The 13,177-nt window shown below is 59.6% G+C and overlaps 2 protein-coding genes across 2 annotated transcripts in view; both read left to right on the top strand.

The window, feature by feature from the left end:
- SLC39A3 (solute carrier family 39 (zinc transporter), member 3) overlaps positions 1–4,920 on the top strand; it is an 8,574-nt gene extending 3,654 nt beyond the window's left edge. Inside the window, exons 2-3 of the mRNA XM_011964066.1 lie at positions 46–354; positions 3,958–4,920. Of these exons, the coding sequence (XP_011819456.1) occupies positions 145–354; positions 3,958–4,692 (945 nt within the window). The 5' untranslated portion in view covers positions 46–144 and the 3' untranslated portion in view covers positions 4,693–4,920. The remainder of the gene's footprint in view (positions 1–45; positions 355–3,957) is intronic.
- Positions 1–13,177, top strand: part of DIRAS1 (DIRAS family, GTP-binding RAS-like 1) — a 28,443-nt gene that overhangs the window by 3,550 nt on the left and 11,716 nt on the right. The window contains exon 2 of the mRNA XM_011964067.1: positions 46–354. The gene's annotated coding sequence lies outside the window, so the exon portion shown is untranslated. The remainder of the gene's footprint in view (positions 1–45; positions 355–13,177) is intronic.

Below are 13,177 nucleotides of genomic sequence, written 5' to 3'. Positions count from 1 at the left end.
AAAAAAAAAAAAAAAAAGCTAATGCAATGCCCCTGCTGTTCACAGTTGCTGGACTAAGCCATGAGCCTCCAACTGCGTGGCTGGGCTCGGTAGCACATCGTGGGGTTTGGCCCTGCGGTGACCAGAGCAACCCAAGCTGCCACCATGGTGAAATTGCTAGTGGCCAAAATCCTTTGCATGGTGGGCGTGTTCTTCTTCATGCTGCTTGGCTCCCTGCTCCCCGTGAAGATCATTGAGACAGATTTTGAGAAGGCCCATCGCTCCAAAAAGATCCTATCTCTCTGCAACACCTTTGGAGGAGGGGTGTTCCTGGCCACGTGCTTCAACGCTCTGCTGCCTGCTGTGAGGGAAAAGGTAAGGGCTCCCTGGGTGCTAGCAGCAGCCCGTGGCACCTTATGGCCAAGGGACTCTGATGCATTTTCAGCACTGATACCAAGTTCAGTGGAGGCCTCGATGCTGTGAGGGTGACGGAAAGTAGGAAGTGAATTTGCTGTGTGATTGTGAACTGGTTGCTTTCTGTCTCTGTGCTCTCCCAGCTAAACAAGGGGCTTGGACCAGACCTGGGATTCCCAACAGGTGGACTTGTCGGTTGTCACCTGATAATCAGACCAGACCACCCATCCAGGTAGCACACACTCTGTCCTGAAGCCGGAAAGCATGGCCTCTCTTCAGTTCCTGTATCAGTCAGCTACTGCTACGTAACAAATTATAGCAAATTTAGCATCTTAAGACTACCCACGTTTATCATCTCACAGTTTCTGTGAGGCAGGGATCTATCTGGGCACTGCTTCAAGATGTCACAAGGCAGCAGTCAAAATGTCTCCTGGGCTGTGGTCTCATCTCAACGTTCAACCAGGGATGGGTCAGCCTCTAAACTCACGTGGTTGTTTAGAGCCAGGTTCAGTTCCTCATCGGTTGTCAGACCGAAGATGTCTGTCAGTCAGTGTCTGTTGGCTGGGGGCAGCCCTCAGAGCCTGGCCATGTGGGCCTTCCCGGCATGGCCAGTTCCTTCATCAGCAAATGGAGAAGATGGCCATGCCTCCGTATAAGACAGAAGGCACAGTCCTGTGTCATGCAGAGATGGCAGCGTATCCCTTCCCCTCTGCCCCAGTGTCCTTCCGGTTAGAAGCAAGTTCAAGTCCCTCCCACACTCAAGTGGCCAGGACCTCACAGGGTATGTCTGTCAGGAGGCAGGGGCTTCTGGCGCCATCTTGGAGTCCGTCCACCCGAACTCCTGATGTCATCGTCCTCTGGTAACCTGTTCCTTGAGCTCCCCCACAGCAGCAGCCCAGAGTAGGGGTCCCCAGTCGGGCCACACTGACCAGCCCTGGCCATGCTTGCTGGGGGACCCTGGGTGAGTGAGGGGCTTCCTCTCTCTGGGCCGGATGTGACAGTTGAGTTTGTGTTGGTTACTTGCTTGGTGGAGATGTGAGGACCCCCTGTTCTTCCTCCCAATGAAAGCACAGAAGCCCTAAGCTAACCACCCCGCCCCGGCCCTGCGTTTCCTCCTGCCTGGTGTCCAGAAAGGAGGAGAGGTGCTGTTGTCTGGGATTAAATCCTCTGAGGCTGTTAGTGTGGCAGGGTGGAGTTCCAGGGTGGCCCCCGAGCTTCCAGCCCCTGCTCCACACGCCCTGTGCTGTTTCCTGCCCTCGAGTGTGGGTGGGGCTGGCACTGCCGTGGGTGTCACTCCTGCCATTATGTCAGAATCCCAGCAAAGGGGATTTTTTTGCAGCTGTGATGACCGACCCATATCAGTTAACGCGGTTCATCTGAAGGGAGGGGGTGGGCCTGGCCTTATCAGGTGAGCTGCTCCCCTCCTGCTGGCCTTGGAGAAGCAAAAAGCCAGGGTGTGCCAGGAGAGGGGCATGAAGTGAGGATCCAAGGGCAGCTTCTCGGTGCCAGGAGCCATCCCCGCCAACAGCCAGCCAGGACACAGGGGCCTCAGTCCACAGCCGCGAGGAGGTGGACTCTCCCAGCCTCCAGTGAGCTTGCATCAGTGAGATCTCAGCCCTGATGACACCCTGGTTCCAGCCCCGCGAGACCTGGAGCATAGAGCCCAGCTAGCCCACACCTGGATTCCTGCCATTCAGAGCCGAGACACCCCCTTCCTGCCGTTCTGCGTGGCTGAGTCTGCGTTCATTTGTTATGCAGCGTGTGGAGACTGACATCAGCGCTGCGAGGATGGAGATCTTGGTCGTCTCTGATATCTCCTGCGTCCCAGAGGCCACTGCCAGCCTCCTTTTCCCCCAGAGTCATGGCATCACCCCCGTCACCCTCTGACTGCAGGCCTGGGCGACTGCAGGGAGCTCGCTTTTCCCTCCCCCTCATCACAGTGGCCTTCTCACAGCACCTAAACCTTCTCCTGCCATTCCCCTGCCCTTGGGCTGGCCAGGCGGATGAGGTCCCTCCTCCTGAGCCCCCAGCGTCACCCACTGCAGGGCCAGGCTCTCAGTCACCCCTGGAAAATGGTGCCTGGTTCACAGCTCCTGTGCGTCTGCCTCATCTCTCCTGATCAATGTCCGTCTCTTGGGAGTAACTAGAGTTCCTTGTGAGCTTGTCCCCAAGTGAGGCACGCACCAGCCGGTAGTCAGTGAGGGAGTTAAGTGGCTTCTCCGTGGAAACACAGCCTTCTGCTGCAGCAGAGGCTCACCCAGCATGATCTGCCCCGAGGAAACACTGGGTGATGTCTGGGGACGTTGTGGTTGTCAGGACTGGGGATGCTTCTGGCCTGGAGTGGGTGGAGGCCAGAGACACTGCTCAGCAGCACCCTGCAGCGCCCGGGACGGCCCCCTCCCAGAGAACAATCCAGCCCCAAATGTCAACACCTCTCCCCTACCCAAGTTGTGAAAATAAAAAATGTTTCCGGACATTGCCAGGTGTGCACACGGGCAGAATCGCCCTGGTTGAGAACCACTGTGTGTGTGTGTGTGTGTGCTTGTATGTGCACCTGCGTGTGCGCCTGTGTGTGTGTGTGTACATGTGCATGGGTGCGTGTGTGTGTGCGTGCGCATGTGCATCTGTGTGTGTGTGCGTTTGTGCATGTGTGTGTGCACGTGCGCAGGTTGTAATGCAGTCTCTGCTGGGAAGGAAGCAGGGAAGCAGGTGTTGTGAGTCGGACATGTTGTGATTTTCCCCTGCTTTGGTCTCGAGGTCTCTCTGGAGGGTGGCTGTGAACTCTGGCCCTGTCCTGATGGGGCTCCAGGGAGCTGTTGTGGGTGTTTACAGCCTGCCTTTCACGGGACACTTCATCCTGGCGCATAGCCTAATGCCTGCGTGTCCGCCCCATGAGCGGCTGTCCCTCCCTTAGGAGCGTGTACCTCTTGCAGATGCCCTGCGGCTCCTGTCTGACCTGCATCTAGTTTTTTCCCACCAAAGTCTCCCCTCGCTAGGAGAGCCCTGACCGGGAGGAGAGTCAGGCCTGGGCGTGTCAGTCAGGGAAGCACAGAGGAGGCCCCGCAGCAGAACACGCACGGCCAGTGCAGCTCTTTATCATTTATTTTGAGCTGGAGTCTCGCTCTGTCAGCCAGGCTGGAGTACAGTGGCGCGATCTCGGCTCACTGCAGCCTCCACCTCCTGGGTTTAAGCAATTCTCCTGCCTCAGCCTCCTGAGTAGCTGGGATTACAGGCGCTTGCCACCACGCCCGGCTAATTTTTGTATTTTTAGTAGAGATGGGTTTCCCCATGTTGGCCAGGCCGGTCTCGAACTCCTCAGCTCCAGGGATCCTCCCGCCTTGGCCTCCCAGAGTGCTGGGATCACCGGCGTGAGCCACCGCCCCCAGCTCGTTTGTTTGTTGTTAATCCATCACAGGCAAGCCCTTCCTCTCCCACTTGTTTTAACCTCTGTGTGAATCGGGGATTTCTGGACTTTGTTTTGAACGGTGACATCTGGCCGGTCCTGTCGCCTCCACCCCTGAGTGTGGGTCTCTCTCTCTCTCTCTCGGGTGTCCCTGGCTGCAGCTCCAGAAGGTCCTGAGCCTCGGCCACATCAGCACCGACTACCCGCTGGCCGAGACCATCCTCCTACTGGGCTTCTTCATGACCGTCTTCCTGGAGCAGCTGATCCTGACCTTCCGCAAGGAGAAGCCGTCCTTCATCGACCTGGAGACCTTCAACGCCGGCTCGGACGTGGGCAGCGACTCAGAGTACGAGAGCCCCTTCATGGGGGGCGCGCGGGGCCACGCGCTCTACGTGGAGCCCCACGGCCACGGCCCCAGCCTGAGCGTGCAGGGCCTCGCGCGCGCCAGCCCTGTGCGCCTGCTCAGCCTGGCCTTTGCGCTGTCAGCCCACTCGGTCTTCGAGGGCCTGGCGCTGGGCCTGCAGGAGGAGGGGGAGAAAGTGGTGAGCTTGTTCGTGGGGGTGGCTGTCCACGAGACGCTGGTGGCCGTGGCCCTGGGCATCAGCATGGCCCGGAGTGCCATGCCCCTGCGGGACGCAGCCAAGCTGGCAGTCACCGTGAGTGCCATGATCCCCCTGGGCATCGGCCTGGGCCTGGGCATCGAGAGCGCCCAGGGCGTGCCAGGCAGCGTGGCCTCCGTGCTGCTGCAGGGCCTGGCGGGCGGCACCTTCCTCTTCATCACCTTCCTGGAGATCCTGGCCAAGGAGCTGGAGGAGAAGAGTGACCGTCTGCTCAAGGTCCTCTTCCTGGTGCTGGGCTATGCCGTCCTGGCCGGGATGGTCTTCCTGAAGTGGTGAGCAGCCTCGCCATTGTCCCCGCCGCCGGAGCCCGCCGGGAGCCCCGGGCCGGACACAGGCCGCGTCCCCTGGCCCCGCCTCCCCTGAGAGCAAGCACTGTGGCCCTGGGCCGCTGTCTGTGCGCAAGGGCCCTCCCGGAACCAGGCTGTGCCCCCTGATCCTACACCCCGAGTCTCAGAGCACTGCTACTTTTTAAAACACTTCTTTCTCTTAAAAGTCTTTACCAAAGCTGTGTGGCCATGTCAACCTTGGGCCGAGGGGTGTGGCAGCCCGCGGGCGGGAGGGCCGGGGCCTGGGTCCAGGTGAGAACAGTCAGGACCCTCCTCTCCCTGCCGCACACCCCCAGCCTGTGGAAAAGGACGGAGCGTTTGGCTGCTGTCGCCAGAGTGGGGGCTGCACCGCCTGTGCCTCCGGAACCAGCTGGGAGTCCTGAAGGCCCGTCCTCTGCCCTGCTCTGTTGCCAGGATCTCGCCACCCGAGCCCCGAGAGTATCTTGAGGCTTATAAGAGGTTGGAGTCGCTGTGGCGGGACAGCCAGGCTCCGTCCCTTCTGCCACACAGGCTGCGCCCCCCGCAAGTGGGCCGTGCCCCCTCAGGAGCGCCCTCTCCTCTCCCTGTGGCTGTGGCCCCTGGAGCAGGGACCCCTGGGCTGCGTGAGTGTCACAGTTTCCTGAGACGCACAAGCAGGGTCAGGAAGCAGCTTGAGGATCAGTCCTCAGCTCCGCCGCACACACCGGGGTCTCCAGAGGAAGACAGATCCCACCGGCGGTGGAGCAGGGGCCCTGTGGCGCGATTCCCTCCCCCGGACACCGCTCCCGAGAGGGCAGGAGCGCGTGGGCTGGGGCAGCCCTGGGCTCCCGGCTCCGTGGCAACCTCCGGAAGGCCTGAGCTGTTGTCCAGGCAACCCTGCCGGGTCTGGGGAGGTGAGAACTGGGGAAGGACCTCTTTCCTCAGGGGTTTGGCTCTGCCTGGCTTGAAGCCGCTGTGGCGCCGTGGAAGAGGGCCCGCCTGCCCGCCCGGGCTGGGTTTTTCCACCGGCTTCACCACCTCCTCGCTCTGACCCCCGTCTCTGGGCCTTGGCGTCTTCCGGCCCCAGCAGGGCTGTGAGGGCCTCTGGCTGTCCTCACCTCCTCCCTTGTCGCTCAGCTTTGGGCGCCAGGCCCCAGGTAACCTTCTCCCGTCCCATACTCTGCCTCGCCGCCACGTCTCCCTACACCGGCCCACAAGACTAACTGTGGGGGCGCTACATGGAGAGGCCCCCATCTGGCCTGTGGGCTTGGGCCTGGCGGGTCTCCTGTCCATCAGTCAGATGGGGCGCTCCGGGGCCAGCCAGTGACTTCTCTGAGGGGCGTGCCGGCCGGTGGCCCTGCTGCAGCTCCCAGGGGCCAGTCACAGGTAGGGACGACCTCGAGAGGGTGGTGGCTGCCAGGAGCATTGTCACAGGGGCCCTGGGAAGCCAGGAAAGTCTCACGGCCCCTGCAAGTAACTTCCGCTCCATGGGGTCTGTAAGTAACCTGAGGTTTAGCCTCCGCTCCTGAGACCTTCCCCGCCAACTTCCACTCCAGGGGGTCCCTACCCCTTTGCTGTTGGAAGTCTGAACCTCTTACCGGGGAGCCATCTCTGAACCCCGTGCAGCCTGGCCCTGGCCCCAGGGGTGTGGGAATTTCACACTGTCCTGAGCGCAGTGTGGTTCTGCCCCTCCCTCCCCCACTTCACCCCGCCTGGGCCATTTGTCCTTTACTGCGGGTGGGTGGGTTGTGAAGCCACTGGGTCCCTGCACTGGTGGAGAATGTGGCTTGAGTTTCGCGACTGCCAGGGGATAGGAACATCCAGGCCCCCCACATGGGAAGGCTCAGGGTCCCTGTCCCCCAAATCCAGCAGGAACACACATGGGGCAGAGCACCGCCTGCCCCGGGGGTCCCCATCCACCTTCATCCATCACAGCTGGAAGCACAAAGTGGGGCCCTGCCCTTCACCAGCCATCAGCTCCTCAGGGTGGCCTGAGGGACCCCAGCTGTCGACCCCTGCAGGCCCAGCCACCGCCTCCCACAAAGGGTCCCAAGCAGCTTCTTCCCCGTCCCTCCAGAGGAGCCTCCGAGACCACGCTGTCCCGCACCGGCGCTGTGCCATCAGCCACATCTGCCCTGCCGAGGGTGGGAGCTCAGGGCTGGCTCTGCCCCTCTAACCGCAGCAGACCAGAGGCAGCAGCCAGAAAGCAGGACGCAGGCGGGGCAGGGGCGAGCAGGCTGTGACCTCCAGACCTCTCCGTCCCAGAGTCTCAGGGGGCACGAAAGGAGCTTTTCTGGGGCCGGCAGGACCCTAAGGCAGCAGGGTATCTCTTGAGCCACTTTTGGTCAGCTTTCACCACTTTGTTTGTTTGTTTTTGAGATAGAGCCTTGCCCTGTCACCCGGGCTGGAGTGCAATGGCATGATCTCAGCTCACTGCAACCTCCACTCCCGGGTTCAAATGATTCTCCTGCCTCAGCCTCCCAAGTAGCTGGGATTACACGTGCCCGCCACCATGGCCAGCTCATTTTTGTATTTTTAGTAGAAACAGGGTTTCACCATGGTGGCCAGGCTGGTCTCGAACTCCGACCTCGTGATCCACCCACCTCGGCATCCCAAAGTGTTGGGATTACAGGCGTGAGCTACCACGCCCGGCCCACTTTCTTTTTTTTTTTTTTGAGACAGAGTTTTACTCTGTCGCCCAGGCTGGAGTGCAGTGGCGCGATCTCGGCTCACTGCAACCTCCACCTCCTGGGTTCCAGTGATTCTCCTGCCTCAGCCTCCGGAGTAGCAGGGACCATAGGCGTCCGGCACCACGCCCAGCTAATTTTTGTATTTTTAGTAGAGATGGGGTTTCACCATGTTGGTCAGGCTGGTCTCGAACTCCTGAGCTCAGGTGATCCACCCGCCTCGGCCTCCCACAGTGCTGGGGATTACAGGCGTGAGCCACCGTGCCTGGCGGCTTTACCCACTTTTGAGGAGGAACCCAGCATATGTCCATGTTGGGGAAAGACGTGGAGTGGTCATCTCGTCTGTCCCACAGAGTCCAGAGGCGCAGGGCTCACTCCCAAGGTCCCTTGGCTGACAGTGGCCAGGTCCGGGCTCCTGTGAGGCAGCCCAGCGACTCTGTCTCCTCTGGCTCTGCCCACAGACACACTGTCATCCAGTGCTAGGAGCCACGGCTTGAGGAAGCCTGGGTTTGTCACTGCCTGCAGCCGCAGACCACTCCTGCCTCAAACCGACGTCACAGCACTGCAGAGCAGGCCAGCTCTGGCTGCACACGGCCGCCTCCATCTCTACACAACTTTGAGTCACAGAAGTGTCATGTGACCTGCAGAAGCCAAGGGTCCTCCTCTTTGCGGGTCTCTTTTACTGACTGTGACTCCCAGCTGGGGATCTTCTGCCCCCAGGAGACACCGGGCCTTGTCTGGGGACATCTGTGGTTGTCTTGACTGGGGGTGCTCCTGGCATGGAGTGGATGGAGGCCAGGGACGCTGTTCAGCACCCTGCGGTGCCCAGGACGGCCCCACCCCAGAGAACGGTTTGGTCCCAATGTCCACAGGGGAAACACCCAGCCCAACTCACAGGAAGACCCGGGGCAGGTGATGGTGGGCTGTGTAGACCACCCGTTCACAAGAGAGACACTGGGAGGAGAGGGGACACCTGCCAACTGTTTCATGTGCTGTGAGAGACCAGGAATAGCTTGGACAGATCGTTCCTGGGTAACACAGACAGCTTCCTGTTTAAAAAACAAAACTCCGAGTGGCTCACTCCTATAATCCCAGCACTTTGGGAGGCTGAGGTGGGCAGATCAGTTGAGCCTACGAGTTGGAGACCAGCCCCACCAACATGGCGAAACCCCATCTCTACTAAAAATACAAAAATTAGCTGGGTGTTGTGACGGGCTCCTGTAATCCCAGCAACTTGGGAGGCTGAGGCAGGAGAATCGCTTGAACCCGGGAGGCAGAGGTTGCAGTGAGCCGAGATCGCCCTACTACGCTCCAGCCTGGGCAACAAGAGCAAGACTCGGTCTCAAAAATACACACAAGAAAAACCAGAACTCCAAGCGCAGAGCACCCAGTGCCGCCTTCGCCCGAATGCAACGCTCCTGGCTGGGCCACGGCCATCCTTAGGCCCATGCCTGGCCAGGGGCTTCGCTTGTCTATGACCAGGCAGGTCACAGACGGGAGGGACCCACGTCAGGCCCAGCCACTGCCCTGTTGGAAACAGACCCAGCAGCCTTGCCTAGACCCCAGGTGGCTCCAGGTTTTTCTGTTGGGACAGAGAGGGTAGCCGGGGTGGGGGCGTCACTCAGCTCTGCAAGCTGGAGAATTGACTTGCGACTTGGGCTCGGGGTCCCCACTGGGCGCGGGGGCGGGCTCCAGTGGGAAGGAAGCACCTTATGGGGTTCTCAGCACAGACAGCTGGATGGCATCGCCGGATTCCCCCACCTGGATCCGGAGACAAAAGGAGAAAATGACGAGGCGGTGCCCAGGCCTGCGGGGTTGAGTCAGCCATAATAACAGCCTGTCGGCCCCATGGTGTCTGTTGTTTGCATTTCTGTTGCACAAGTTATTAGCTCGGGGCGGGACGGGGAGGTTGGCGGTGGATGGGACGGTGTCTCCCAGCCCATGGCACCATCAGACTGTCCTGGCTAGCAGCTCCGGACCCGCTGCCCCACTGGGAAGAGGGGGCTGTATCCCACCTGTTCCAGCTGCCAGCCTGCACCCAGCTGGTGCCTTGAGCTGTGTCTGCTTTTGGGACAGAGCCGGTGAGCAGCCTGTCACCAATAAAGACTCACCGGCCTTTACCTCAATGCTCGGAGGCTGCCCCAGCCTTTCCAGGGTCCTCCTGCAGGTGGGAAGGAGGCGGAGGCTCCCGAAAGTAGAGGAGACATCTGTCTTTCGAGGGAGGGGCTGCTGCGGGACGTGGGGGCTTGTCTGGAAGACCCCAGAACTCCTCTCTCGGCTGTCGGGTGCTGAGGCCAGATGGGGCTGGAGTGGGAAGATGCCCCCACCTCTGTCCCTGCCACCCCTCAGGCCTCTGCGGCCATGCACCTGCAGCCCCTCGGGGCAGTGACACAGCTGGCCTCCGTGTCCTGGCTGAGGGTGGAAGTGATGGCGGGTTGCGGTCTTGCAGGGTGAGAATCGGGTTAGACAGGTGAGTGCTTCAGAGCCCGGGAGCTGCACGCAGAGGGGAGGGAGTGGCCAGCGCTGTGTCGGGCTTCTCCATGAAGAGGTGAGCGGGCTGGCTGGGCTTCCGTCTGAGCTAGTGGAGGTCCAGCCAGACTCAGGCTAGATGAGCTGGCCCCCAGGACAGGCTTCTGTGCCTCGGCTTTGTGGACATCTGGGGACCATCCTGTGCCTTGTGGGAAGCTGAGCTGCACCTGGGCTTTGGCGTGGGGCCTGAGAATTTGCATTCCACCAAGTTCCCGGGCAACGCTGGCCATGCTGGGGTGGGCAAAGTTTGAGACCCATCGACCCCTCCAGGGTCTCTCCCCCTGGGCACTGTGGACCCAGGGGCCAGATGGTTCTCTGGGATGGGGTTGTCCTGGGCACTGCAGGGTACTGAGCAGCATCCCTGGCCTCCAGCCACTCCATGCCAGGAGCACCTGCAGTTGTGAGAACCACAGATGTTCCCATCTAGTGCCTAGTCTCCCCTTGGGACCGAATCACCCCCTGGGTGGGAACCAGTGCCCCAGAACTAAGGCGGCTCACATTCTGGAGAGGGAGCCGACGCCAGCATGTCACGTGGTACCAGGTAGCAATAAATGCCCTGAAAAGAATCAGGACATGGTGAGAGACGGCCAAAGGAGATGATTTTAGCTCCGTGGTCAGGAGCAGTCTCTGGGGTGACGTGCAGAGGACTGGAGGAAGTGAGTGAGGAGGAGATGGGGGAGAGAGAGCTCGTCTGGCTGAGGGAGCAGCATGTGCAAAGGCCCTGGGGCCCCTCTGTAGTTCTCAGCCTTTTTTCTCTGATGACCAGAGTGGCTTCTTCTCTCTAAGAAGACCCAGGTGTTACCGGAGCTTATCCTGCCGATGCTAAAGACTCAGTAACCCCACTCCTCAGAGGTGGTGATGAGACGGCACCCCAGCCAGGTGCCAGGTGCGGTGGCTCACACCTGTAATCCCAGCTCTTTGGGAGGCCGAGGCGGACGGATCACCTGAGGTCAGGAGTTCCAGACCAGCCTGGGCAACATGGTGAGACCCCATCTCTACTAAAAGTATAAAAATTAGCCGGGTGTGGCAGTGGGCACCTGTAATCCCAGCTATGAGGGAGGCTGAGGTAGGGGAGTTGCTTGAACCCAGGAGGTGGAGGTTGCGGTGAGCCGAGATCACTCTACTGCACTCCAGTCTGGGTGACAGAGTGAGACTCTGTCTAAAAAACAAAAACAAAAACAAAAACAAAAAACCATAGCACTCTGATGTTAGAGAGGAACCCAGTGCTGACTCTAGGGGCCAGGCAAGGTGAGGCGTGGCGTGGGGGCTGGGGGAGCAGAGGTGAGCAGCTCTGCAGATGCCGATGGGAAAAAAAAAAAAAGGGGTGGGGGGACTTGGGGATGCCAGCCCGTTCATCTTTGAAGGCAAACTGGTTTTTGACAAATAGTCTTTGTTGTATCTTCAAATATTGATGCCACCAGCCTCGACAATATAGTAAGACCCTATCTCTACAGATTTTTTTATTATTATTATTTTTTAATCTTGCTCTGTCACCCAGGCTGGAGTACAATGGCACGGTCTCAGCTCACTGCAACCTCCGCCTCCCAGGTTCAAGCAGTTCTCCTGCCTCAGCCTCCTGAATAGCTGGGTTTACAGGTGCCTACCACCACGCCCGGCTAATTTTTGTATTTTTAGTAGAGATGGAGTTTCACCATGTTGGTCAGGCTGGTCTCGAACTCCTGACCTCGTGATCAGCCCACTCAGCCTCTCAGAGTCCTGGGATTATAGGCGTGAGCCACTGTGTCCAGCCCAGAACTTTTTTCTTTTTTTTTTTTTTTCTTTTAAGATAGAGTCTTGCTCTGTTGCCCAGGCTGGAGTGCAGTGGCGCGATCTCGGCTCACTGCAACCTCCACCTCCTGGGTTCCAGTGATTCTCCTGCCTCAGCCTCCGGAGTAGCAGGGACCATAGGCGTCCGGCACCACGCCCAGCTAATTTTTGTATTTTTAGTAGAGATGGGGTTTCACCATGTTGGTCAGGCTGGTCTCGAACTCCTGAGCTCAGGTGATCCACCCGCCTCGGCCTCCCACAGTGCTGGGGATTACAGGCGTGAGCCACCGTGCCTGGCGGCTTTACCCACTTTTGAGGAGGAACCCAGCATATGTCCATGTTGGGGAAAGACGTGGAGTGGTCATCTCGTCTGTCCCACAGAGTCCAGAGGCGCAGGGCTCACTCCCAAGGTCCCTTGGCTGACAGTGGCCAGGTCCGGGCTCCTGTGAGGCAGCCCAGCGACTCTGTCTCCTCTGGCTCTGCCCACAGACACACTGTCATCCAGTGCTAGGAGCCACGGCTTGAGGAAGCCTGGGTTTGTCACTGCCTGCAGCCGCAGACCACTCCTGCCTCAAACCGACGTCACAGCACTGCAGAGCAGGCCAGCTCTGGCTGCACACGGCCGCCTCCATCTCTACACAACTTTGAGTCACAGAAGTGTCATGTGACCTGCAGAAGCCAAGGGTCCTCCTCTTTGCGGGTCTCTTTTACTGACTGTGACTCCCAGCTGGGGATCTTCTGCCCCCAGGAGACACCGGGCCTTGTCTGGGGACATCTGTGGTTGTCTTGACTGGGGGTGCTCCTGGCATGGAGTGGATGGAGGCCAGGGACGCTGTTCAGCACCCTGCGGTGCCCAGGACGGCCCCACCCCAGAGAACGGTTTGGTCCCAATGTCCACAGGGGAAACACCCAGCCCAACTCACAGGAAGACCCGGGGCAGGTGATGGTGGGCTGTGTAGACCACCCGTTCACAAGAGAGACACTGGGAGGAGAGGGGACACCTGCCAACTGTTTCATGTGCTGTGAGAGACCAGGAATAGCTTGGACAGATCGTTCCTGGGTAACACAGACAGCTTCCTGTTTAAAAAACAAAACTCCGAGTGGCTCACTCCTATAATCCCAGCACTTTGGGAGGCTGAGGTGGGCAGATCAGTTGAGCCTACGAGTTGGAGACCAGCCCCACCAACATGGCGAAACCCCGTCTCTACTAAAAATACAAAAATTAGCTGGGTGTTGTGACGGGCTCCTGTAATCCCAGCAACTTGGGAGGCTGAGGCAGGAGAATCGCTTGAACCCGGGAGGCAGAGGTTGCAGTGAGCCGAGATCGCCCTACTACGCTCCAGCCTGGGCAACAAGAGCAAGACTCGGTCTCAAAAATACACACAAGAAAAACCAGAACTCCAAGCGCAGAGCACCCAGTGCCGCCTTCGCCCGAATGCAACGCTCCTGGCTGGGCCACGGCCATCCTTAGGCCCATGCCTGGCCAGGGGCTTC

This window comes from Colobus angolensis, unplaced genomic scaffold, assembly GCF_000951035.1.
Source record: "Colobus angolensis palliatus isolate OR3802 unplaced genomic scaffold, Cang.pa_1.0 Scaffold64, whole genome shotgun sequence".
NCBI classification, from domain to species: domain Eukaryota; kingdom Metazoa; phylum Chordata; class Mammalia; order Primates; family Cercopithecidae; genus Colobus; species Colobus angolensis.
This window is presented reverse-complemented; position numbering and strand designations above follow the sequence as displayed.